The sequence below is a fragment of the Thermobia domestica genome, chromosome 3, assembly GCF_964235325.1.
Source record: "Thermobia domestica chromosome 3, izTheDome1.hap1.1, whole genome shotgun sequence".
NCBI lineage: Eukaryota > Metazoa > Arthropoda > Insecta > Zygentoma > Lepismatidae > Thermobia > Thermobia domestica.
The window spans coordinates 103,864,558-103,891,044 of NC_137456.1; the positions used below are offsets into that span (position 1 = coordinate 103,864,558).

The window sequence follows — 26,487 nt, forward strand, 5'->3', positions numbered from 1 at the left end:
GATTTGAAAACTTCAGTTCTAAAATTTGTGCTTTCAACTAGCAATTAGCAGTGAAAAGAATCTCTGTTCTTTAAATATTTAGTGATCTCGATGTTACAAATAAGTATTGTGTTTTCAATAAAATAAAAATTTACATTCCTCATTGGAAACATAAATATCGAATAAAATACCCACTTCGAATAAATTTACGAGTATTTGCCCAGAATTTAGCCGTTAAAATTAGTGCTGGAATTTTACATAATTAATCAAGGTACATGTAATTGCAGTTAACTTACCACTGTTACTTGTTTTGTGTTCCTGTTTTATGCACATAATATAACTTTCTTTTTCCTTTCTTCAGTTTTTTCCCCTTCGTCGTGGCAATGAACCTAAGCTTGAATCCCAAATATATTGTGGTACTTTCTTTTGTGTTTTTGTAGAGTGAAGATTTTATTTTGTTTTTTTCTTTTAATTCAAAATGGCTTTTTTGGACTTGATTCCTATTAAGAATTGTTCATAAGTTGACAAGGTTAAGCTTGCTTTGTGTGCGTTGCGAAAAAAAATTGTATTATAATTCTTAAGTCGTCTCTCTTCTTTGCAGGTTCTCTCGTTGTTTGTGATACGTGCACTGTTGCATATCACAGTAAGTGTGCCGGTGTAGATGATGATTCGGTGCCAAATAAAGTTCATTGTCCGAAGTGTTCCATTCGTCGAATCAAAGCAGAAAAATCAACATCGTTTACACCGCCACCCTCATCGACTGGCGTCAGCGTTATTACTAATTACATATCAAATCATGTGGTGGATAAGACAGGTAAGACTCAACGAAGATTTTTATGTAATATTTCATGGAAATAATGATTTTTATAATTATTCTGTTATATTGACAAGTGATTTGCCGCAATTTGAAAGATGGCGTGATTACGGTCCATCACTAGTCCTTTTCTCTCAATTACATACGTTAACGCCGTTAACTTCGATATTCCTCGCGTTGATTTCTTTTATTGTCCCGTTTATCACGTCCACCGAAATACAATTTCTTCGTATTTTCTTCGTTCTTTTAAGTATCTCCAATACTTCACCCTCCACCCCCATAAGTCGTCTTCAGTTATACATTTGCATTTTATCTATTGCTTCGACGTTCGTCCTCGAGGTTGGAAGTTTCATATTCCATCGGGGCACAATTTCATATTCCTCTATGAAGACCTTACTCTTCCTTGTTGAGAAGGGGTGCAGGAAACGATATTGTGCTGGGGAAGGGGAGATTCGTCCCACTCTCAAATAGGCGGATTGCTTGTGTCATTGGTTCCAGTAGTGCAAATGATATTTCAGCCCAAATCTGAGATAGGCAGGACTGAAATTGTAGCCTCTCAAAGAACTAACGCTGATGCTTGCTGGTCTCTCGCTTGGATAAATTTCTGATTGTGCTTTTCATGCTAATGTAAAGGTGCTGAATTAAATGAAGCTATTTTAAAAGATATCCAATCATTGGATCACAAGGAAAATGACTCCAAATTGTGGTCTTTGAACTACCGCTTATGCCTCAGAATAACGAATACCAATGAGACATGATTTTGTTGTTAATGAAAGATGTCAGTTACTGAAATTTAGATTACTCTGACCTCATGCGGCAATTGTATTCAGTGTACAGTAAGTATATTAGTTACAAATGTAAATATAGGCTAATATGAAAGTACTGTACTCGGTGTTCAAATCACTAGGACAATAAACAGAGACATCTACTTCTGTAAAGAAACAAAAGTACCGCTGAGGAATGTGTTTATATAGGCTGGAAAATACATTGCATGTGTGGTCATCAGTGATGAAAATTTTGAAACGGAAAATTTTTGGATTCATAAAAGCATACGCCACTTATTCCTACATCGTTGTTTAGGCGTAAAGTTTATTTGTAGTAAATATTGTCTGAAATAAGTTTCACGAAGTAAAAATCTAATGATTCTTCATTTCTGCAAAAATGTTTAAAAAATTTCACTGTATTCTCCCTTCAGAATTCTCCTTTGATCTTATAAAATGATATTTGGACAGTTTAATACGCGTAAGATGAAGTTTTCTTATAGCTTTAAACACAGTAAAATCAAAGCATTTCTTCTTATTCTGTTACAAAAATAATTTTCATAAGGAACTTTCACGTAGTTATTACATAGGTAGACCTATATACGAAGAAATAGTGGCATTTTCTGCTTTTGAAATAATTGATAAATTCACAAAGGTTTCTTTTCGCTTTCTTGTTACATTTTAAACAATGGGATGGGATACTCGTACTTTACGAACTCGATTTATGTTCCCTGCAATTTACACTCACACAAACACGAGAGAGCGGGAGAAACACTATGTAAATTTTACTTGCCAACGCGAAATACTTAGGTATTAGAAAATTTGCTGGTTCCCGAAAGCTAATTGGAAAATTAAAATTTCTTGCTGTCTAACTTTCCTCTACAGGGATTCAATTTTATAGCTCAATGTGCAATTAAATGTAGTGGAAAATTTTCCACCTAACATCTCTATAACATAATATTCAAAATTGTCCCGCTTATGAAAAGTTTTTCCACTTGTTTCTACAGAGCAATAAAACTTTCCGATTCATAAAAAGTTGTTTTACTTTTTGGTTCAAAATGATGAAAATTTTCCGATTCATGAAAAATTGTTTTACTTGTTCCTATATAGTACTGGAAATTTTCTAAGCGATGATCTTTCACTCTTTAACATTTCTATACATGAATTCATTCAATTTTATGGTTAATGAGGAATTGCTACTTGATTACTGATATTTGCTTAGAACGGAAAATTTTCCACCTCACATCACTAGTGGTCATATCCTCCCCAGGTACGTCATCCCCATAAGAAAATGTAACATTAATATTAGTATGCTGAAGATATACAGAAGTTCTGTATTATGGACAGTCAGCTTGCAACTGTTCTGCATAATGGCTCACCAGGTGGTTTACTTACGACAAATTATGGACAGAGAATAGAATTTCTAGTTCAGCTTGTAGCTGTTCTGTGTAATGGCTCACCAGGTCATTTACTTACGACAAATCGTGGACAGAGAATAGAATAGTTTCTAGTTCGGCTTGCAGCTGTTCAGTGTAATGGCTCACTAAGGTCACTTATCTATGAGAAATGTCTATTATACTGCATCGCAGATTTATTTTCAAATTGCGAGAAGTATTTTCTATGCCAAATACATATGAACTGAGAAAAATTTCTGTCTGTTATGAAGAAGTTACTAAAACGTTGGGGAAAACAGAAGACTGTTCATGTCGCATCTGAGAGAGGATTCAGTTCCTTAGTAATACGTATATTTTTGCTGCGATTTAAAAAAAAAAAAAAAAAAAAAAAAAAAGCTGTTTGTAAAGAAAGTTTCACTGTTAGCACATGCAAGACAACGGATATCATACAAACAATAAAATCGTGAAGTGTAAAGTGGACATTACAAGTGTCTCTACCCTGAGAAATACGGCCAGAATACTAGAAAGATACTTTTCAATTTTTAAAAAAAAATCCAGGAATAATACTAGGTCAAATCAAAACTTATCTACACTTTTCATTTTGTGATAAAAGTCTACGACGAATTTTAGCCCCTTTCACACTGTTTGACCGCTGCTTGTTGTTCTTCTTTGATGCAAACTGCTATCGGAGGGAACATATTTACACTATAATAACCGGAATGCAAATGATAGGATCGGGATCAATTCTCGTTGCGCTTTATATGCTAAGTTTGGGATGTTGAATCCAATAAAGTATATCTAAACATATCCGTCCATGGTTCACGAGAAAAACGATGTCAAATTTGAGATATAAATAAATATAAATATCCATATTTTGAGATTATTTCTCTCGTGACCCCATAGATGGATATATTTACAAATAGTTCCATTGGATTCAGCATCTTAAAATTAGCATAAAAAGCGCAATTAGAATTGTATCCAAGCGTGAGCACTTTTAGCGTCTCGTCGGTATCCGTTATTCTGAGGTTTCACCGTATAAAGTTTTCATTTTTATGCAACTGTCTACATTTACCTTTCCACAGAGTCTCTACTAGTCTGGAAAACATGGAAAACCTGTAAAAGTCAGAGAATTTTATGACTTTTGGAAAAGTCAGGGAATTTTCTGCATATTCTAGAAATTTATGGTAGAGTTAGTTTTATTTCATTGCTTTTACATTTTACCTGCACAATGTTTGGAAAACAACTTTTCACTACAGCAGAAATCATCATATAATGAAGGACTCTGAAAGGAGTGGGAACTCTTGCGTATGGAGCTCGTGGTTTTTGATCTTCACCTTAAAAAATGACCTTCATGTCCAGGGGTGTAGCTAGGCTATTGCAACCTGTAATCTTCAATAAAGTCCTAAATAACACTTGTTCTGATCTTGTTGATTTTAATGTAGCTATAAGTTAGAGCCTAACTATGTATGGTTAACTCTAATTTATAATACAATGCATACTTACATTAGTTAGACTTAAAACTCCTATTCCATTTTCAGTGCAGTTTGGCGTTTTGTGATTATTATTATTTTGCAGGTAATTTCTGTGAATATTTTTGGTATGCTTGTAACATTTTATTAAGATGATCTTTTCTAGCAAGTGCTCATATTTTTATAGAAAATGTGAATGTAGTAGACAGAGCTCAGTAATTATTACCACATCTGAAGAAGTATGTCGATTCAGTTTCAGGTAATAATCGAAAATCACCTCGTGACAGCTTTAAAATAGTTGAATCGTGTCTGAAAGATTCTTTGTTTAGAGCTAAATTAGCTTTCTTCCGAACCGTTGCTGCAGACATTCAACTTTTTCTTACGAAATTTCAGTCAAATTCACCAATGCTTCCTTTCCTTTATGGTGAAGTACTTAAACTTCTAAAGTCCCTTATGATTAGATTTGTTAAAAAAATCCATTGTGATTGAAGCAGCAGGTTCTGAAGACCTGATGAAAGTTTGCCTAGTAATAAAGGATGTGTTCGGCTAAGCAGCTTGATGTCGGATTTGCAACACGTACAGCATTAAAATCAGAGAAGTTATCTGAACTGGATATCCTTCGTTTTTGGAGGGATTGTTCACATGTTTTCACAGGACTGTGCATATTGCCATTGAAATACAGACTTACTTATGGTGCTGCGTGCTTCTCTCCCGATTCAGTTCTAAACAAGAGACTTGTGGAGAAACAAGTAACCGTAGCATTGGAAGTGCTTGTAGAGAATTATCATTTGTCTGGCCCTGCTGTTGCTGAAGTAAAACGACCCTACAGGGTCAATCCATCTGAAGTGGTCCAAAAGTTGTGAAAATGGTTGCTTGACCATCTCCGAAAATTATAAAAATTTGAGTGTGACGAACCGTGTTCATGAGAAGATCAATAACATCATTCTCGTTGTCATATGTACGAGTGTTCCTGAATGGCAGCCATCTTTGTTGTCAGTGGAGTGCCAATTTTTGCATTTACAAGCGTTTACGAAAACTACAGTTGTTCAAGATGTACGATTCAGACGAACACAAAAAAAAAAAAAAAAAAAAAAAAATGAATGTTTAGAGGAGAGACTGATGTAAAAGAAGAATATAAACTTTTTCGTCTAAATAAGTATGCAGGGTTGCAAACCAATACATGAAATTACCAGCAAAACTAGAGAAAATTGCACTTTTAAACGGGCTGTATTTTAGAATGGCATAAAGTTGGGGAGGGGGTTTCATAAATTTTGTGCTGAATACTATTGCATGTAAAGAGTGCAGAAATATCCACAGCTATAATACTACTGTCACCGTAGATTAATGGGAATCCGATAGTTGAAGTTTGTGATTTTGATGCCATTTTGGGGGCGTAATATCTCAGGAGGGCAAAGTGCTAAAAATTACTGCTTATGCCACAATGTAATTCTGTATGTGAATAAACTATTGCAAAAAAAAACATGACTGATATTACATGGAGAAAAAAGTGAGGACATGGTAAAAAGGCGAAGAAAGCACCTGCGTGACGATGGTGCCCGGAAAAAATTAAACCCCATAAATCTATGGTGTCAGTAGTATCATAGCTGTGGATATTTTTGGAAACTCTTCACATGCAATAGTATTCAGCACAAAACTTATGAACCCCCCCCCCCGCCCCTCCGCCCACTTTATGCCATTCTAAAATACAGCCCGTTTACAAGTGTAATTTTCTCTAGTTTTTCTGGTGATTTTATGTATTGGTTTGAAACCCTGCATATTTGTTTGGGCGCAAAAGTTTATATTCTCAGTGTACCTCAGTCTCTCTGTAAACATTCATTTTTCTTTGGTGTTTGTCTGATTCGTACATCTTGAGTAACTGTAGATTTCGTGAACGCTTGCAAATGCAAGAATTGGCACTCCACTGACAACAAAGATGGCCGCCATTTAGGAACACTCGTACATACAACAACGTAAATGATGTTATTGATCTCATACACAAGGTTTATCACACTCAAATTTTTATAATTTTCGGAGATGGTCGAGCAACCACTTCGTATGGATTGACCCTACAGTGAAATTTGTACTCAAGCTTCAGTTATCACAAGAATAATAAGAATTTAAACGTGACTAGGGATCGCTTAGATCACTTGAGGTCCTTCATTCTTGAAAACATTAACACCACCAACAACTTTTCAGCGTTCGTTAAGATAATTCTGGTGTTATGACACGGAAACGCTTCCGTTGAACACAGTTTCTCATTGAATAAGGAGTTTCTTGTGGATAATCTACATGAGTAGTCTGTAGTTTCGCAGAAAATAGTACATGACGCTGTCACGTTCCACGGAGGTGTTCAGGCAATGCCAATCTCAAAACAATTAATTCATGCAGCAAGAAATGCAAATGCCAAATGGAAAGAGGCTCTCAGAAGGAAGCAGACAACAACTGAGGCAGAGAAAAATCGTTCGAAAGAAAGAGAGCAGCTGCAGAGTTGGAAGAACTGAAGATAAAGAAGGAAAAGAATCCTTGAGAAGGCAGCAAATGAAATCAGCTAGAGAACACATTAAAATCTTAAGAGACAATCCAGACGAAAATCTACAAAGTTGTCAGTATTTGTATCTCGCAACAACATTCTTGTTAGTAACCATATGACTGTGTGAATTGTCATGTATGTATTACCCTTACTTCATATTCTGGAATAATAAAAGATCTAATAGAAGTAAATCACTTAAATAGTCCAGTTTATGTAACTGAGGGTACCTGACAAGTACGTGGTATGAAATGTAAACTCTTTATACGCATTTTAGTGTATTATGTATGTTTTGTCCTTCATACTTTTTGTGTATATAATATTAGTTGTATTGAAACAAAGAGCGGAAAGAGGTGGCCATAAGGGGAGATGGAAGGACATCAAAAAATACATTATATGCAACAATATTGTTTTTGCCACGAATGAATAGGTACTTATATAAGCATTGTGGATATTTTTATAACAGCTTTCGTAACTAAGAGAACAGATGTTATAAAACCACAAGTGTTAGAGAATAACGGTTACTTTACTTCATTTCAATATAGTCTGGAAAATTTTCTGTTTTGGTCTGAAAAACCTGGAAAAGTCAGGGAATTTTATTTGTCTGAAATAGTGGACACCCATGCCAGTAATTTCCAGTGCCATGTAATTTTCAGATTTTCGTTTCCGAAAATCGTCAGTCTCTATACTTGCCATATCAATGATTTAACTTTCATATCCGTACAATACAACAAGTAGTGTTATGCTTTTGAAGATCTTTATTAAAGATATTTATTCTAATTTCTTCGATATTAATCTAAGACGATAAAACCTTTGTACGAAATAGTATTATGCATATCATGTTATTAATCTTTTTTTTCTTTTGTTTCCTCATTGACGACTTTTTTTATTTATTACCAATACGTCTGTTTTTAAATCTTGTACATCATTATTAATTACTAGCTGTAATCACCCGTTGCTACCGAGTCTTAATTCACAACCTGGATGAAAAGAAGGCAAAAAGGATGTCCTTAAAATGAATATCACCACAAAACCATTCAGTTCTCCGGGTGTTTATTTTCTGCTCTTACGCAAACCCGCTTATCAAATAATGTAATATGCGTTGCATACAAACAAAGAGTTCTTAGAAACAAGGAGAAACGTCCATAATTTTTAATACACTATCATCAATTTCCCCCTCCCCCGATCCAAAATCGAAAAAGAACTGCTTCGTACGTGATGATAAGATCTTCTCTCTCTCTCTCTCTCTCTCTCTATATATATATATATATATATATATATATATATATATATATATATATATATATATATATATATATATATATATATATACAAAAAATATATTATTAAAGAAAACGATGGTTCTATAATGTTACCGTATATAATACTTTATTTTATTGCACTCACTTTCAAATCGATATCTTTACACGCTATCATTAAGATGTTTATATTTTCGTGTATCATTGTAATGAAGGAAGCCTACATCGTTCGCTTGCGTAGGAGGTAGCTAGTTCAGTCTGTTCAATGTTAGATCTCTATTGTTAATTTGGGGGCACACTGATAAACCATTTGGTTAAAGCGCTTACCTCTGGTGCGTGGGGTCCCTGGTTCGATCCCCGGCCCAGTAAGTTTCTAGTAGACAGCATTGTGTCCCTGGATTTTCTCGAAGTACTTCCGTGTCCTCTCACTTTCTTATTCCACCAATTATTCCATCATCATTCACTTTCTTTAATCATCGTCTGCTTTAGCCTAAAAGGCATAATCATGGGACGTTAAACTGAAAGATCTCACTTCTTTTTATTATTATTATTATTATTATTATTATTATTATTATTATTATTATTATTATTATTATTATTATTATTATTATTATTATTACGTTAATTTTTCCTAATCTTCCTAAAGTAATGTTATCATAAAATGATGATGATAAGGCGGCCCCTTCCTTAGAGCGTTATAAACTTTGAGAGAATCAGACAGCTTTCTTCGTATTGCATTTTACTACTTGGTTTATAAAGATATACCATCTCCTTCGAATTCTTCCAAAATATTGTATACCTATCTCTTTAAACTGGCAGATTTTCGTAATGTCTTTCGTAGTGATATTTGGTGAATCGCATTGTCATGTTCCCATTTTTTCTGTCATATATCTGGTAATATGTGATGTAGAGTCCTTACTTACAGAGAAGTAAGATTAAAAAAGAAAAAAAGAGAAACAATTTCCAGTTTTCAGCAGGTGATTAATGCAGAGCTGTCGGAATTCAGATTTTCAATGAGATAACTATCATAAATAAACAGCTGTTCTAATTGGTTGTTTTAATATTAAGTATTTATTTTGTTTTTGCTTTTCTAGTGAAAGAAGAAGAGAAAAAGCAGTTGATACAGAGGAATTCTGAATTAACAGCAGAGAAAGATAGATTAGAAGAACGGGCAGCACAATTAACAGCCGCACTTGCTGTAAGTATACATGTTAACGTAACTTCGTACGCTTTGGTATTAGTGATTCAGTGATTATCCTGAAATATTTTGACAGATTTTCCATTAGTACTGGTGTAAAGCTGGTAATTAATATGTAATACGTAATAGTCTTTGCTCTCTAACTCGGAATAATAGAAATTGACATTTTATTTGGATAGTCTAAAAGCTTGCATGCATTTACAGAACATTGATTTGTATATTGCTCCCACGAGATATTTCTCTTACCACATGCAAGATTATATGTGCTCGAAGAAGAACTAAGGAAGATTAACTGAGACATCATAAATAAATTAATTTATCAATAATAATAAATTGAAGGGTATGTCTTGGACGTATAATAATGTATTAACAAGACTTTTGTCAAACGCTACTAGAGACACAAACCATATACTCCCAGAACAAGCCATTCCGAAGAGGAATGGAGTTTAATAACAGCAAAAATAAACTACATAAAGCTTATCATGGGAGATCTCAATTCCAGACTAACTAACTCTATGGCTTATGGAACCCGGAGGTTCAATGCCGCGTTCACAAAAGCTCTCCACTGACTTTTATCCTTAGCTAACTGCATCCAGTTTCTACTTTGTATTCCAATCTCTGCGAGATCCATCTTAATATTGTCCTCCCATCTGCGCCTAGATCTTCCTAATGGTCGTTTTTCGATTGGTCTTCCAGTTAAGACTTTGAAAACGTTCCTACTTTCTTCCATTCTGGCTACATGACCTGCCCACTTGAGCCTCCTGGATTTGATGACCCTAATAATGTTCGGTAAACCGTATAAATTATGTAGTTCCTCGAAGTTTCCGCCATTCCCCATTCCCGTTCTTCTTGGGTCCGAATATTCGTCTCAGTATCTTGTTCTCAAATACTTTCAGTATGTTCTTTCCTCAGAGTGAGCGGCCATGTTTCGCAACCATGCAGAACAACAGGCATTATTATCGTTTTATATATTTTAAGCCTCAAATTCCCCGACAGAATTCACGACAACAAGAGATTTTGAACTGAATAATAACACGAATTCCCTGCTTTTAGTCGATATTTAATTTATTCCTGAATAAGGTTTTCGTCTGATAATACTGATCCTAGATATTTGAAAGTATCCACTTTATCAAAAGTATTATTTGATATTTTAACACATCCATAATTTGCCGTATTACGATCCCGAAGAACTTCCATGTATTTAGTTTTCTCTGCATTTACTTCTAAACTCATGTTCCTACAAGCGTTTAATAAGACTTCTGCATTTCTTTCTATTGTTTTCCTATCATCCCCTATTAAATTTACATCATCAGCGTACGCCATAACCTGGTGAATACCATTCAACTCTAGGCCTTGGTTGCTATTTGTGATTTTCCTTATAGCATACTCCAGGACAAAGTTGAATAATAATGGCGACAACACATCTCCTTGTTTCAGGCCATTCTCCACATGAAAGCTCGTGGACAAAAATTTTCGTACCCGGACTTTACTTTCGGATTAATTTAAACATATTTTAATTAATCTAATTAGCTTTTACAAGCACGAGATGAAAAATCAGTAGATTTCGAACGTAATGAACGAGACAAATATCGGAACGTTATCAAGTTTGCCGAAGCTGAAATATACGTTATGAATTTAGCCAATCAAGAAAAAGCCTCACAGGAAATGACCATGGTGCACCTAAATGTGAGAAGAAATGAAGCTGGATATATTGTTTCAAAGGAAAACGAAAAAATGTTCTCAACACAAGAAGTGACCATCGAATGGCAGAAACTACATCTGAAGCACAAAGTGAAATATACATCTTTATAACCACAAAAAACGTGTAGCAAAGAAAATTCTTCCAGAGCAGGGTAGCACATTTGAACTGAAACCGAAGAACCGTTTCTCTATGCTGGAATTGGACATGGGTATTTTAGATCAAGGAAATCACACAAATTTCGAAGAATACAACTACAAAGATAGAAACTATTACGACGTAAAAAATGAGAAGAGAATGAAAAAAAAAAATTAATAAATGGAAAAATGAAGATTAACAATGACAGTGCAACATCTGAAATAGAAGATGTAGAACTTTGCAAGACAAACCGGAAATACGTAACGGAAGATGGAAAATTCAGTTAGCTCGTGAGACAAACTATTGAAAATAAGACAAGTTTTAAATAGGCAAAACAGAACGTAAACAGATCATGAAGAAAGAAAGAAAGAAAGAAAAAATGGACGGCACGATCACTAAAATCCGTGGAAGAAATGCTATCGGAGATTTAGCATTCTATAGAAAGTTACATCGGAAGAACAAACCAGAAGTAAAGAAAATAAAAATGAGAAACAGATAACATTATTCGCTCTCAAGAGGATGTCATTTGGAACAAGAAACAAGAGAAAGCATCAGACAAAGATGGCATTACATTAATATTGTATATTAGAAGCTGGTGAGGCAGAAGCAATCTTACCACAGTTTTTGGTCCAAAAAAAAATTGAGAAATATCATAGGAGCACGGCTACATAAAAATGATATAAAGAAGATCTACTTAATTACAGACTTGTAAATCTCCTTTCTGTAATCTATAAAGTAATTACCGAAGTACTAATGCGCCAATTAGAATAACAGTTAAAGATCACAATGAGTTGAGTTAAAAGGTGAATATACAGCACAATTGATTATATTTAGGTAGTGAAAGCACTGATGGAGGGCTCAAACAAGGATGAATTATTACTGTGTTCGTTAACAACGAACGCACATTTGATCCTGTGAAGTATCGGCAGTGATCAACACTCTTAAATCTAACGGTTTCGGAGAAGTTTACATCAAAAATATTGGAAACATTTACGAACAAGTCAGTGCAAATATTCTGGACTGTTTAGTTGTAAACAGATAGTCTTGTAGCAGGGAAAAAATACAGATGATACTATGTCTCTCAAATTTTTACGGGTATTATGTTTCCTTTCAGAATATCCACTCAATTTTGGGTCTTTAAACTCGTACGCTCTTTATGTGGGTTAAAGTGTGGAACAGCTACGTATTTCGTGAAGTCGAACTTATTCAGCAGAAAGCTAGTCAAATGATTGTGGTTCTTTATTGTTTCAATTCTCATTTCTTAGCAAAACACTTCTAAAGTAACATAGTAAGATAATAGACTTCTCTGTTAACTCTTTAGGAACGGCTATTTTATATCAGTCTTTATTCAGTTATCAAACTGAATTATTATATGTTGCGACACATATTGTAATGCATGTGTAACCGTCATTTTCGTCATGCTGTTTTGTTTATAAACTATGACCATCCTTTTCATCCTGATGTTTTGTTTATAAACCACAGTCATTTTCAACGAACGACCGAGTATGTGATTATATACCATGTTCATCTCTAAAGGGTTTAGGGTGAGCTATCAGTTTTTCATCAGACACGAAAGAAAAGAATACACACCCTAAAAGTCATCCAAGTGTATGATTGAGTATTCAATGACAAATTTGACGAACGCAAATGAGGCTTATAAATTACACCTGTTCTTTCCATCTAAATGTTGTTTTCATGTACCACATTCCTCAACGGAACGATAGGCGACATTTTTATATGCCACACCCGCCTTTGAAAGGTTAATGTGAAGTACTTGAAAAGTTGTCTTACAAATAAAGTTAAAAAAAAAAAAAAAGTATTACATATCTGAAATATCTTGCAAACGAGAGGTTTGCGAACTATGTTCCTTAGCGTCACGTGACGCCAGTCGTACAATCAAAATATAAATAGTGTTGTCCGAGATACTGTTTTACATGAGATTTCTTGCGTATGTGTCAGTTTTTTAAGAAAAGAAAATGAGCTTAATCCAATCCCCAAACATTGCCCCTGTATCACAAAAGATGAATGTGTGAGGACGTAATACTTAAGACATGTGTATATAGTTCTTGAGTCGATTTTGCGCTTACTCGCACAATCGTTTCTATAATCCTACACAATTGCAATTTTAATACAACTGAGAAATGGTCCGAATTCTGCGTCTTTTCTAATCTAACAACCGTGTCAGATAACACAGAAAACTATAAGAGCCCCGCTTGAATCCTTTACTGCAACAGCAGCAGCAGTTGCAACTACACAAAACAGTTGCATTCACTTCTCAAATGGGTAATACCAACATCATTCTTCGAAGTTTTGCTGCTTTTATGTAACACAATACACAAAATAATTAATTTATTACGATTAAATTATGTTAATTTTCTACAATATTATTATTGTATAACGAAAAAGGTAATATGTTCAAAGATTAAATATATATATATATATATATATATATCAACTATTAGATCTCATTCAGCTGAACAAAATGATATGGATATGTAAATCCTCATACATAGTTTTCGAGAAAAACTAAATTTTCTGTAAACCTAAAAATTAATGCTACAAGGTAAGGTAACCACGCCACCTGTTAACATGAAGATGAAACTGATACTGAATTATATCCTGACAAAGGTTTTCGTTACACACTAACAAAATTACAGTATATAGTATGATTAATGAAATGTAGTCAAACAGTATCTATATATATAAAAATAATGAAAGTGACTGTATGTTTGAGTGTTCATACCTCTTGAACCACCAGACCGATCTCGATTAAATTTTCAGCACAGATGATGTTCAAGCCTGGGATTTTTTTTTTTTTTTTTTTTTTTTATCATTTCACTTTGGCGACACTACGTAAGGGAAAGGGAGGGAGAAGATATTTAAAAATAATTGAAAATGACCGATATTAGTGTCGAATTCATAGTTTTCGAGGTCGCTGAGATGAACAGTGACACTTCCGATGTCATTTAAATCCAAATTCAGCCTACAATAGTAATATTTAATTTTTAAGACAAAAAACATCGTCTTGCAGAGGGCCCTTCAGTAATAGTAAAAAATGACTGACTAATGGAACATTACTAATTTCTCTTATTTTAACCGAGCAAAGCGGGTAATTGACGCTAATTATCTATTAAGCTTTCACTTGTGTTTAAATGTAATATTGTGCAAATATGTATCAATCGATAGATGATATCAAACGCAACAAAATATGCAATTCATAAGTCAAAACAGGAACAGTAACAATTATGGTTGCTGCTGTAAAATATGCGCAGGTATCTACATCTGTACCTGCGTTGCTGGTAAATTCTTATCTGTACCTTAAGATAATCAAGAAAAAAAAAATATGCCGCTAAAAAATATCGTTCGTTGTCCATAGTAACGTGATTTTTTCCCCTCCTGGAACAAGTTGTTTATTTATAAATATACTACAGGGCTAACCAAACAATTATATTTGGCTGGTCGTATAGATCTTGTAATTTTTAATTTATGCGTTACGTGTTTTTCTTTCTTATTGGTTCATATATTTTTCGCATGGTCTGTCTTTCCAATCTCACTAACCATTCCTCCTCTCTCGTTTTCATTATCCAACTTTCCGAACCGTACATGACTAATAGTTTTAGTATCGTATTGTATAAGCTTAATTTTGTTTTCCTAGATTTGAATATATTCTGCGTAATAACGTTTATTTCCATTTGTTATTCTTTTTTGTATTTTCTCTGATGTTTTATTGTCGTCGGTGATCATCTGGCTAGATACTTAAACTTTCTTGTTCTTTCTATTATATGACCAGACATATTTAAATCCCCTTCCTTATTAGTCCTTTTGGAATTTTCAAGTTTATTGTGTTTTATTTTGTTTGCGTTTATTTCTAACCTAATTTCTTTTGCTTTATTTTTCATTGCTTTTTTTCATTTTGGGGTATGTGTCTATTTCTTGTTAGGATTACCATATTATCTGCATATGCTAGAATTTGAGCCATTCTATTTAAAATGGTTCCTCCTGGGTTAATAGAAAGTTGTTGTATTAGTTTTTCTAACTCTATATCAAAAAGTTATGTTCAGATTACATCACCTTGTCTTAATTCCCACTTCACTTCAAATTCTTATCAAGCCTTGTTCTGTTCTTACTTAACACTTCGTATTTTTTAAAGTCATTTTGGTTAAGTTGACTAGTTTCTTTGGGATTCTAAATTCTTCTGTTATTTCGAAATCTTGTTTCTTTACAGACTGTCATATGCTTGCTTAAAATCTATATATCTGGTACAATAATTTGTCATACTCGTAGAATTTCTCTAGCATTTGACGTAGTATAAATATTTGGTCCATCGTTAATCTTTGGTTCCTAAATCCTGCGTGATGATCTCCTATTGTATGTTCTGCCCAGTGTTCTAGTCTTGTCGATAGTATCTTGCGAAACAATTTGTATGCTACATTTAATAATGTTCTTCCTTTATAGTCTGCCTTATCTCCTTTCTTATGTGTCGGATGTATTATCCCTATATACCATATGGCCAAACACTCGATCACCGCTGAGTATTGGGTAGAACGTTCTAGAAAGAATGATATTGTCTAAAAAGAATAGTCGTACACACAATCGCATCTTTTTTTAAAGTAAGTTTCAATTAAGGTGAAATGATTTCAAATAAAAGAATAAAAACGTATCATTTCCATAAAGAATGAGAACTCGGATATCTCCTTTGTTATGTCGAAGGGTAAATGGATGTATTGTGTAACGTTTGTGTGTCTCCCATAAAGAAAGACATTACTCAGCTTTGCAAAAGTAGAAATATAACTCTGGGTTTCGTCCTAAAAGTTAATTAATTAAGTGAAACGAATGTGTTAGTGTCACTGGCAATTGCACATAGATTGTCAAAGAACTATGGCAAATCGGTAGAGATTTTCATAGTTAGAAATAGATCACTAAATTAAAAAGCTTGGCCACTCCTGATGTTCTGTATGTTTTTCTTTTAAAAAACCGTTTTTTTTTTTTTTTTTTTTTTTTTGGTCTTCTATTAACATTACACGCACACTACTTGTAAATAAAAACAATAAGTAATTATTAATATTTGAATTTAGAATATGCAAATAGGAAAAAAAAAACAACAACAACAAGTAACATCAGGTAAGATTCTAATTTAACCCTGCATAGCACGCGTGGTCAATTGTAACATCAAGGCACGCGCGCGGAGTCTCACTCCGCAATATTTATTTATCTGGTTGTAATGTGTATTTTGTTATTAAATTGTTTAATATTTTCTTTTTATTTCTTTTCACAATTGCCCAAGTATATTTTACATCACAAACTCTTTAGCAGTTGTAAGAAAACTAACATTTCTCTATCCGCGGAGTGTGACTCCGCGGCGCGTGCTGCGGTAGGTTAATACACTTATAAACGTTAAATTAGCAATTAGCATAGTTATAGTGTACATTATCTTGTTTTTCAGAGCCAAGCAACTAGGAGAAAAGAACTCTTAGCATCGGAGGAAAAGACCAGAAAATCCATCCAGTGGCTGCAAGATTTTATTCAGAGGGTTAAGAGTCCAAATTTCTGCTCATCCTGAAATATCCGGTTAAGGCATGCGAGAAATCGTGCAGCTTGAAACAATAAATGAACTTTGCAATTTTATAATTATATGTAAATACTATATGTATATATAATATATATAACTTACATGAATAGATAAATAAGTATATAGATAGTAGTATTTTTGACGTTGTCAACTTCTAACAACTCGGTGCGTATACTAATTTAAAGAATACTACCCAATGAGCTTTAAAGAAAATAACATAAAGGAAGTGCTGATTGTGAAAAGAAATTTAAAAAGAACTATATGATGGTACAGTTTGTTATTTTTGCATTACTAGATATTATGAATATACTTATTATATGCATATATCCAACACTGATGTAGAAATAGCATTTTTTTTTTAATTATAGGATTGATATCAAATATTTTTTCTTCTAGCGTAACATTTCGTAATTTTTACATGAATTTTTATATTTACAAACCTATTACTTTGTATATGATGAGTGTGTAAATAATGCTCACCCATTTTATCAACAGGTCTGAAATTTTGTAATGCTAGAGATTGTGTAGACATATATATATATTTAAAGGTTTGATTTTGTCGATTCAAGAAAGATGGTGCACAGACATATCTCACAAAGTATTAGTTCTTCCATGATGATTAACTAATTTAATATATTTGTTTTATATAAACATATAAAAAATATGTTTTTTGTAATTTGTGTTATTGAAATATAATCATGTTGGATACGTATTTGATATTTGAAAGCAAATCATATCAGAATAAATCTGAAGCACAGGTTATGTTTTCTGCAATAGAAATAAAAAAAAAAATGGACGTCGATTATCTTGTTGAATTGTGATAACAACAGTCGAGGTATCTTTTTGATAATTTGTTACTGATTACTCTTTCACTTTCTTCCTAAGAGTCAAGACTGTTGAAAAATGTTATTGTTACAAAAGAATGAAAGCTGGATATGAAAGCTTAGAATATACTAAGTAACTAAAAAAATGTTCGTATTATTTGAGGGAATCACCCTAATTTAACCTTTAAACGCTTATTGACGCACGTCTGCGTCATGGTTTTAAATCTTCGTGGCTCAGTCCATAATTAAGGCACGACGATAATTTTGGTATCAATGTGTTCCTGAAGGATAAAGCTTTCCAAAGGCATGCATTTTATGTATGTGAAGAATGCCACGACAGAGGGGGAAGGGGGTAAAATTCGTTTGTTTTTTTTCCATCAGGTTTTTGGTAGGCATCTTTCCTCCCCTCTTGGGGGTACAATCATAGAAATAAGTATGCGAAACAATAAAGTAGTCCACTATAAGCTAATACCCCGCAAAAGTATTTGTTGGTTATATGCGTGGAATAGAGGAGGTTCCAAGTTGAACAATTTTGGGTTGCCAGGGCCTCCCGAATTCTATTTTTCATATTTTTCCGGATTTTTTCTCTTTCTTCTTCATCATCTTCTGCGAATAAAGCGGGAATTGCACAAGTGTTATCTTGTTGGCATCTGTGATACATAAGCTTTCCAACGATGTATGAATCATGACTCAGTAATAATTAGGTTGCTCACCAGGGCTGACAACGTGAAAATCTTCAAACGCCCTTCGAAAATGAAAAACACGTCGTTTTTTTAAATTAGAAATTTGGTTCTGAATGTTTTCTAGATTTGTATTGCAGCAATGGCTACCATGTTTCCATATTATTGTCACAAGTCTGTTGCCTACACATGAGCTTCATTTTGCCAGCGTAAGGTGATTGTAAGGGTTGCCAGGGCCTCCCAAATTCTACTTTTTAAATACCTTTTCCTGATTTTTTCTATTTCTTTGTTTTATTCTACAAATAAAGTGGGAATTGCACAAGTGTTATCTCGTTGGAATCTGTAATCCATAAGCTTTCCAACGATGTATGAATCATACTCTGTGATAATTATGGGGGTCACTAGGACTCCTAAAGTGATAGTCTACGATTTCGTTGAAGTCCCTGGCCGGCGTTTAAAGGTTAATTAATAAATACAGTAGACTCTCGAGTATCCGGCCTAATGTGGCAGAAGGGCAAGCCGGATAGGTCGGAGTTCTATGAACTCATTTCTTTATGAACATTAAGCATATACCCCAAGAACAATTTATGAATACAATACTGTACGTACTGTACAGTTATAATCAGGAACAGTGGCAAGCATACTATATTGAGGTCTGTTACACATTGTCGAAACAATGAACAAGGAGCAGAACGCTGCTCTTTTCCTGTCACAACGTGTATTTTGCACACGACATGTAAGAGGATTGTAGCAGTGGCCCACTTCTAATTCAACGCCTTGCCTTCCTCATTTAATTACGATAAAAGAATACTAGCCCAGATAGTCGCGAGCCGGATACTTGGGAGCCTACTGTAATTATTCTATTTGTACCTATGTTTACAGTGTGCATTAAAATGGGATTTAATTTAGGAGGAGGATGTACAAAAAAATTAAGGAAAAAATTTATAAATACGAATATATATATATATATATATAAATTCTGTGTAGCATACATACCTAGGTCAGATATCTAATCTATTCCTAATCTCGTAAGACTGAAATAATATCTTGAAGTTTAACTTTTTATGTACTTCTGAAAGTTAGATGGGACTAAAAGTTTGCCTTGAAGTAATGATGAGCCAGAACAAACGATACAATCAAGAGCAGATTGTTTCATATATTAATTTCGTTCAGAATTTTATTCGCTTTTTGTTGGATCAAAAGATCCAATACATTTCAATCAAAAATTCTCTTGTACGCTTTATATCTGGAGAACTACATACAGTAGCCAAACCCAAACTTTCACTTAACTCAGTATGATGTGCTTATTCCGTAGAAAATACGAAAACTCAATTTAAGGTCCGTTCGAAAATTTTGTGGTCTCTGATCCAAAAACTAACACAGGCTGACGTTTTTAAACTTTTGAAAAGTTACAGAAACAAAACTCACTGATTCTGACTAATTTTAGGTCCCTGAATATGAATATGACATCCATTTTACTACATTAGTCCGCATTTTTTTGTAACGCATAGTTGGCAGATCTTATATATAAAAGAGAACGTACAAATCCTTTGTTCCCTCATCACGCTAATACGGCTGAACCAATTTCTTTCATTTTTGGGGGGTTATTAGGATTTGGACCCTAGATGGTTTTTATCATATCACTTTAATTTTCAATTACCAGTGTCTTGAGATAATTGACCATTCAAGTGTCCATAACGTACAAATCCTTTGTTAGTTCATCATAGGTAAAAATAAACGTATTTATATGCAACCCGCATGACCGTGTCACTCGGCGGGTTAACATAAATGACAGGCGATATAATGTTAACATTTACTGCAATCTACTATGGTTTTTATCATATCACTTGAAAGCGAAAAAGTAAAAATTATCTAAGTAATAAAGTTTATTGCGTTCCGGGGTGACCGCAGCGAAGCGGGGCGGGTTAACATAAATGACAGGCGAGATAATGTTAACATTTACTGCAATCTTCTATGGTTTTTATCATATCACTTGAAAGCAAAAAAGTAAAAATTATCTAAGTAACAAAGTTTATTGCGTTCCGGGGTGACCGCAGCGAAGCGGGGTGAACGCTGCTAGTTTACCATAATAGAGAAAATGAACTATCATGAAGTGTACCAGCCAATGAGCTATTTGCGTGCCGAAAGGGAATCAACTTCATTTCGACAGTTGGTCAAGAACGACATTCAGTTTTAAAAATTCTTAAAATTAATATATTGAATCAACCAGTTAAAAAAACTATATATTCTGTTTGTGTATTAGCACTAAAAACTATATATATTCTGTTAGTGTAGGCCTATTAGCATTTACATACACAGAGTAATTTATAAAGTCTAATGTTTAGAGCTGCAAATAACACCATCTGCTTTACTTTTTTCTTTTATGAAATGTTGGGTCCTCTCGCTTCACCGACCAGCAATAGTCCCCCATCATTGCAGGGTCCCAACGTCCTTGATATCGAATTTCCATCGTTTTTATATCCTGGTTTTTATATTCTCCCATTTCGTCGCTTACATCTGCAAGATTTTCTGGAAATAAGTTGAGGTGGGAGTGCAGAAAGTGGATTTTCAATGACATGCGATATTCCAGAGCATATGCGACCAGAAGTTGCTGCACCAGAGCGTCATAATTTTGAGCTTTAGTCCACCCCCCACCCCCCCAAAAAAAAAAAACTTACAACTTGAACACAAGCACGCCAGGCATTTAACTCTTTGTCGTTTAAACTCTGTTCAAACAATTCGTCATGGATAAGTTTGCGAATATCAGTGCGTTTGTGTTGTCTACTCTAAATGTACTGCTAAGAGTAGTTAACAAGAGATCTAAAGAAAACATTATGATCTCTCGACACCTGTGTTTTGCTATTTTGACATTTAATCATATTAGATAATGGAATTGTAGATAATGGAAGTAATTTAAATGTGCATCATCACATCGTCTTAGTTAGCAATTTGGACACCTCTTTGCTATTTTTGAGAAGTCCTATTAACTGTAGTTATACTTTCTCAAGTTTTGATTTCGTTGGCAAAAAGCATTTTATTTGCTCTTTTCAAAACAAATGACAATTGAAAACGACCACCATAATAAGTCGTCGTTATTTTAGGAAACAAAGGTAAATTTTCCACATGCCTAAAATTCCTAGAATTTGTAAGAGAAATTTATTGGCAAGTTGCTAATTAATTTTTTTTTTAAATTAGCAAAGTTTTACTTAGACAAAATGAGTTGATGCAAACAATTGATGATCAAATGAAGAGCAGTGTATGCTATAAATTGAATGAATAAAATGTTCCTAGTTCAAGTTACCAACCTTCTGTATGCCTACATTCCCTGTCTTAGGAATGAGCTGCAATATCGGTGAGAAAAGTGTTGGATTAACATTACCTCTGTTGTTCTAAGTAGGCAACACTAGTTATTAAATATATTAATTTCCTGACGAGTGCTAACGGACATTACTAATAAATTACATGGCGTTAATGACGGTAACATAAAAAGTAAGATAGGGGCCGCGGTGGGTCAATGGTAGAGCGCTCACTCGTGGTTTGATCTCAGCTCTCACCAAGTGGGTTTTGTGATGGTAAAATGTCATGTGCGTGAGGGGTTTTCCCCGTTTCCTCTTACTTTCATCCTCGGTGCACAATTGTTGAACGTTAAACTTTAAAAAAAAAAAGTAAGCTGCTGAAAGAGAAATACAAATACGTAGTGTATTTATGTTTTGGAATTAAATGCAGGAAAGATTATAACTGTTAAGAATATCATCAGGGTAACAGCTCCAAGAATTTATAAAATAATCTGTGAATGTTTAAGGTGTCATGTTTGGAGATTCCAATCTTTGAGGTCTATCAATAATCATATTACGAAGGAAAAAGGGTATAACCCTTTAAAGGGCTGATACACACACATGAAAGTAATATAACTGATTAACTGAATTATGTTTGCGACACTCGAGCAAATTCAGTTTCTTCTTAGTGAATATCAACAGATAGGCTTTTGAACAACGAAACCATATACTGAACTTCTCAAATAGACATCCATACCTCTGCATGGTTTAGAAACTAACTGTTGATGGGCATTTTCTTGAGAATGTACTACATTGGGATAAAACTGACTTGTGTATCTCGCAGAGAGCAGTCGCGTGATTCAAACTTGGCGTTTTCGGTATCAATTTCGACCACATCTGTAATTCCGTAACAGAGGGTAGAAATCATTAGTAATTACAGAAATTCTGTAATGGTTGACATCTCTACGTATTTTAGACAGTGGAACAACAGTGAAAGAGAGACTAAATTAATATATAAGTATCGGAGTATGATTATAGTGATAAATCAGCTGTATCAGAACATCTGCTTATGAAAAGTCATCTAATGCAATTTGAATGTGTGACAGTGCAATATTCAGAAGCTTAAGTATTAGGTATTCGAAAAAAAGTTCTATCGAATTTACCCGTGGGGCATTGCACGAGTTTGCTACAGTTTTCTTTTTTAAAAGGAAAGTAAGTTATTAGCGTATATTTCTTCTAATAGCTTGCCGGTTGTGCTCGTTACAATTAAACGGGGACATCAGCCAGAGCAGTTCACACATGATAGTATAATTGTGCCCAATGGTAGCGCAGAAGATTATGAAATAACATAAACTAGTAACGGATATTTTATGTGGTAAAGATTGGTGTCATTTCACAAAGTAGCAATTTCATCGTGGGAAGGTATTCAGGGTAATGATGTCAGAGGTTCAATAATACTGTACGGAATAGCATAACTCCAAGGATACTAATGTTTGGGTTACAGATACTCAAATATAAAGGAATAGATTTCTGGGTTCCTTTTGTAACTTGACAGCTGCGGTTGATCTTATGTTTCAGTGCTGAGAGTGGAACCTAAGTCACTGGAATAGAATTCAGGTATTATGTATTTTTACCATAATAACTACTTAAGTTTAGTTTCAAGGTTTACTGTAATTAAAAAGCAAGTCAATTACAAAAATATGGATTGAGCGTAATTCAGACTAGCAGAGGGCATGGTAGAGCTTTGTTTAGGTAAGATAGAATTTAGAGACTATTGTTATGCAAAACCAAGAGGTCTTTTACTGAGCAGTAAATCAAAACTCAAGACCACAGCCAAAAGCAGTTCATCGCGTACTGCAAACACGTTTTTTTCTGTCTAGTCCAGAATTATAGAAAATCCAAATTTTTATTTAATTCTACTTCTTGTTAGCGCTTTTGGCTATTGCCCTCTGTATGTGGTGTGATCTTCTTTCGGCATGAAGTTCGTAGCAGTCGGATGTCGTCTGACGTCACGTGTTGAATATCCCAAACTCAGCTTGATGACGATACAATTACTGGTTTAGTGCAAATGCACTAACAATTGTTGCTTTCTGGTGGTCATCGACTAGCAGAATGCTGTCTTTGGCTGAATGACATAGTCAGGAGCGAGGTCAGTAACAAAGATTTCATTTCTTTCCCGTTTAATACGAAGAGCCCAATTTAGCATAGACACGGAGCAAATATTGCAAATCCGCTGTCGTAATATGGTCACTACGATTGTGTAGAAAGGCAACGAAACTGTGATTGCTGCGGTAAATAATAGTTGTTCCTGATCTGTTTCACTAATTCTTGTAACATGACAATGATTTAGAAGGTAGTGAAATTCTGTGTCTGCAACTTCATGGACAAACAAAACTTCGATTTCTTCTTGATATACAAAGTCCCAGTACATGGTGTTTAACTAGAGAACCTGTGCCTGTTGAGATTAATAGTCGCAAAGCGAAAAATAAAGATAAAGATAGATACAAGAGACATATGAGTTGGTAACAACATGATAAAGAGAAGGTAATAGTACTGCAAAGAAATCGAAATAGAAGAAAACAATAAAGTATTATAATATCACTGAAGTTTTAGGTCATACTTTTTGATAAAAGTTCGCGTTTGCCATGTATTAGTGCTAAAAGGACAGTGGCTCCTTACTAAATACTTCCATTTACTTAATTCGCGTTTATCACTGTGAATGATTTCAGTATCTGTCACTTACTGGGTCACTGAAACGAGAGCGAAATGTTAAGTTGATTGGTTATCCTTGTTTGACAGCTAAGGGCAGGTAAGAATGTATTCCTTCTACTAAATCAGTATCAATTATTGGATGGAATGGTAGGACGACTGTTGAAAGAGCTAGAATATTGATGGGTGTTGTTCATGCTTGGACGGGCTTGGAATCCGAATTTTCGTCTACTTCCATCTTATTAAAGAACACATGTCCAGTGTCCTGTTGGAGCCTGATCGGATTGAATGTTGGTATTTGCCAACTGCCCATCTGCTTCTTTCGGTGGCTTTGAATAAATTGATTTCTTAACATCCTTGTGAAGCACTGAAGAAACACTGTAACTAGCGGTGTCGGGATCTGATTAGTCTGCTGGTAAATCACGGGGTACTCATATAATAGAAGATACAGAATTGTTCGCTATATTTGGAACATTGACACGAGAATTTCTTTTCTTTGGATAGCCCTGAGCAAAATTCCCGGGTGACTTACAGGTGGTACAAGTTTGAATTTGAGCAGCGAAACTGGTAAACAAACGTAAAACCACAAACCGTAATAAAGAAGGAATGTTACTGTTGTTAGTCATTTCTACAAGCCTATGACCCGTTCGAGTAACACTGACGTGATCTTTTGACTAATGTTCATCGACAGTACTTGTGACATCACTATATCGGGAGAAGACACGTGTTAGTTGTGTGTCACTAAGTCCCATAGGGTATAAGGACACTTTTTATTATCACCACAGAATTATTCGCCAAATCAACGGGCAACATATGCTCCCCATAACTGAGTAGGTCACTACACCATTTATACTTGCCAGAATTTGTTAACAATTTGTTACTTAATTTCAGCTATAAGTTCTGTCATATGGAATCCATTTCTATGCTAAGAACCTTACTTACTGACTTACGTACTGGTCGGCGCTACAGCCCTTGGAGGGCCTTGGACTAACCTAACCACTCTCCTTCTCGATTCTCTGCTGTTCTTCTCCAGTCTCTAATTACATTTTTTTACATCCTCTTCTATGTCGTCAATCCATCTTCTCCTGAGTCTGCCTCTTCTCTTTCGTCCGTCTGCTTTCCCTACGAACACGTTCATAGCTTTTCTACTTTCGTGCATGCGCTGTACACCCAGCCACAAAAGTATCTCCCCCCTAAGTGCTCTAATTCCATTACTTGGGGTCCAGGTCTTTTGCAGTTGTGAGAACGCCTGGACAGATGCAACCCAACTTACACGTAACTTTTCTCGGCACTGACAGCAGTTGGTAGCACTAAGTCAAGTCTGTATGGAAGTAAAATTGTGAGTAGATGACGCACGAAACATTTTTCCATTCTGAGATCAATCTCTCTGGTTCAGAGCGTGTTGTCCAATGAACATCATATGTTAATTTCAATATTGCTGTGTATGTAATGTATTTTTTTCATTATATACTGTATATTCAAAGAAATAAACACACTGATCACATATGAATCAAAAAATACTTGAAAGTAGCTGAAAATATCAAATCTAGAACAACTGCTGGAAATAACTTTGTAAATGATTGCCTCCATTGAGAGACCTTCTCCAATTTTTTCTCCTCATTCCAACATCTTTTTCTTTCTGCAGGGGAGAAGATCTCGCTTGTCACACTGAGTATGCATTGAAATTGAAATTGAAAGAGAAACACTTCAAAAATTTCAACCGGGCCGGGATTCGAACCCGGGTCCACCAAATAGAAATTCAATGCGTTAACCACTCACCTAGCGCGCCATTTAAACTTCCACCCAAACTAATACCTAGTTAAAGTCGTTTGATGGAAAAATATAAACAAGATACTCAAATATAAAAAACCAAATAAATATAAACAAAATATAAATAAGAAAATATAAGCAACTTGTATATATGTCTTAATGACTTACTCGAGATTTCCTTGTTTACCTCAAAAACAAGTTATTAGACGTTACTCAATGAGGAAAATATCACGAAACATTCTTCAAATTGAGCCTACGTCATCGGCAGAATTGTAACTTGTGGGGGCAACTGCCCCCAGAGATGCTCCCGCCGTTCGAGGGGCCCCAAATTTTCTTACTCCATATACGATACGAAAATGAAATTAGAAATGAAGCATCAAATAGGGTCGCTACATTACATAAACAAAACAGCACACAAAAGG

General features: G+C 34.6%; 1 protein-coding gene across 2 annotated transcripts in view; it reads left to right on the top strand.

Moving 5' to 3' along the window:
* LOC145680635 (PHD finger protein 21A-like) overlaps positions 1-17,778 on the top strand; it is a 142,351-nt gene extending 124,573 nt beyond the window's left edge. For both annotated transcript variants that reach the window (XM_081751327.1, XM_081751328.1), the window contains exons 8-10: positions 581-793; positions 9,298-9,401; positions 16,682-17,778. In XM_081751327.1, coding sequence (XP_081607453.1) covers positions 581-793; positions 9,298-9,401; positions 16,682-16,798 — 434 coding nt within the window. In that variant the 3' untranslated portion in view covers positions 16,799-17,778. The remainder of the gene's footprint in view (positions 1-580; positions 794-9,297; positions 9,402-16,681) is intronic.
* Positions 17,779-26,487: the final 8,709 nt, after the last annotated feature.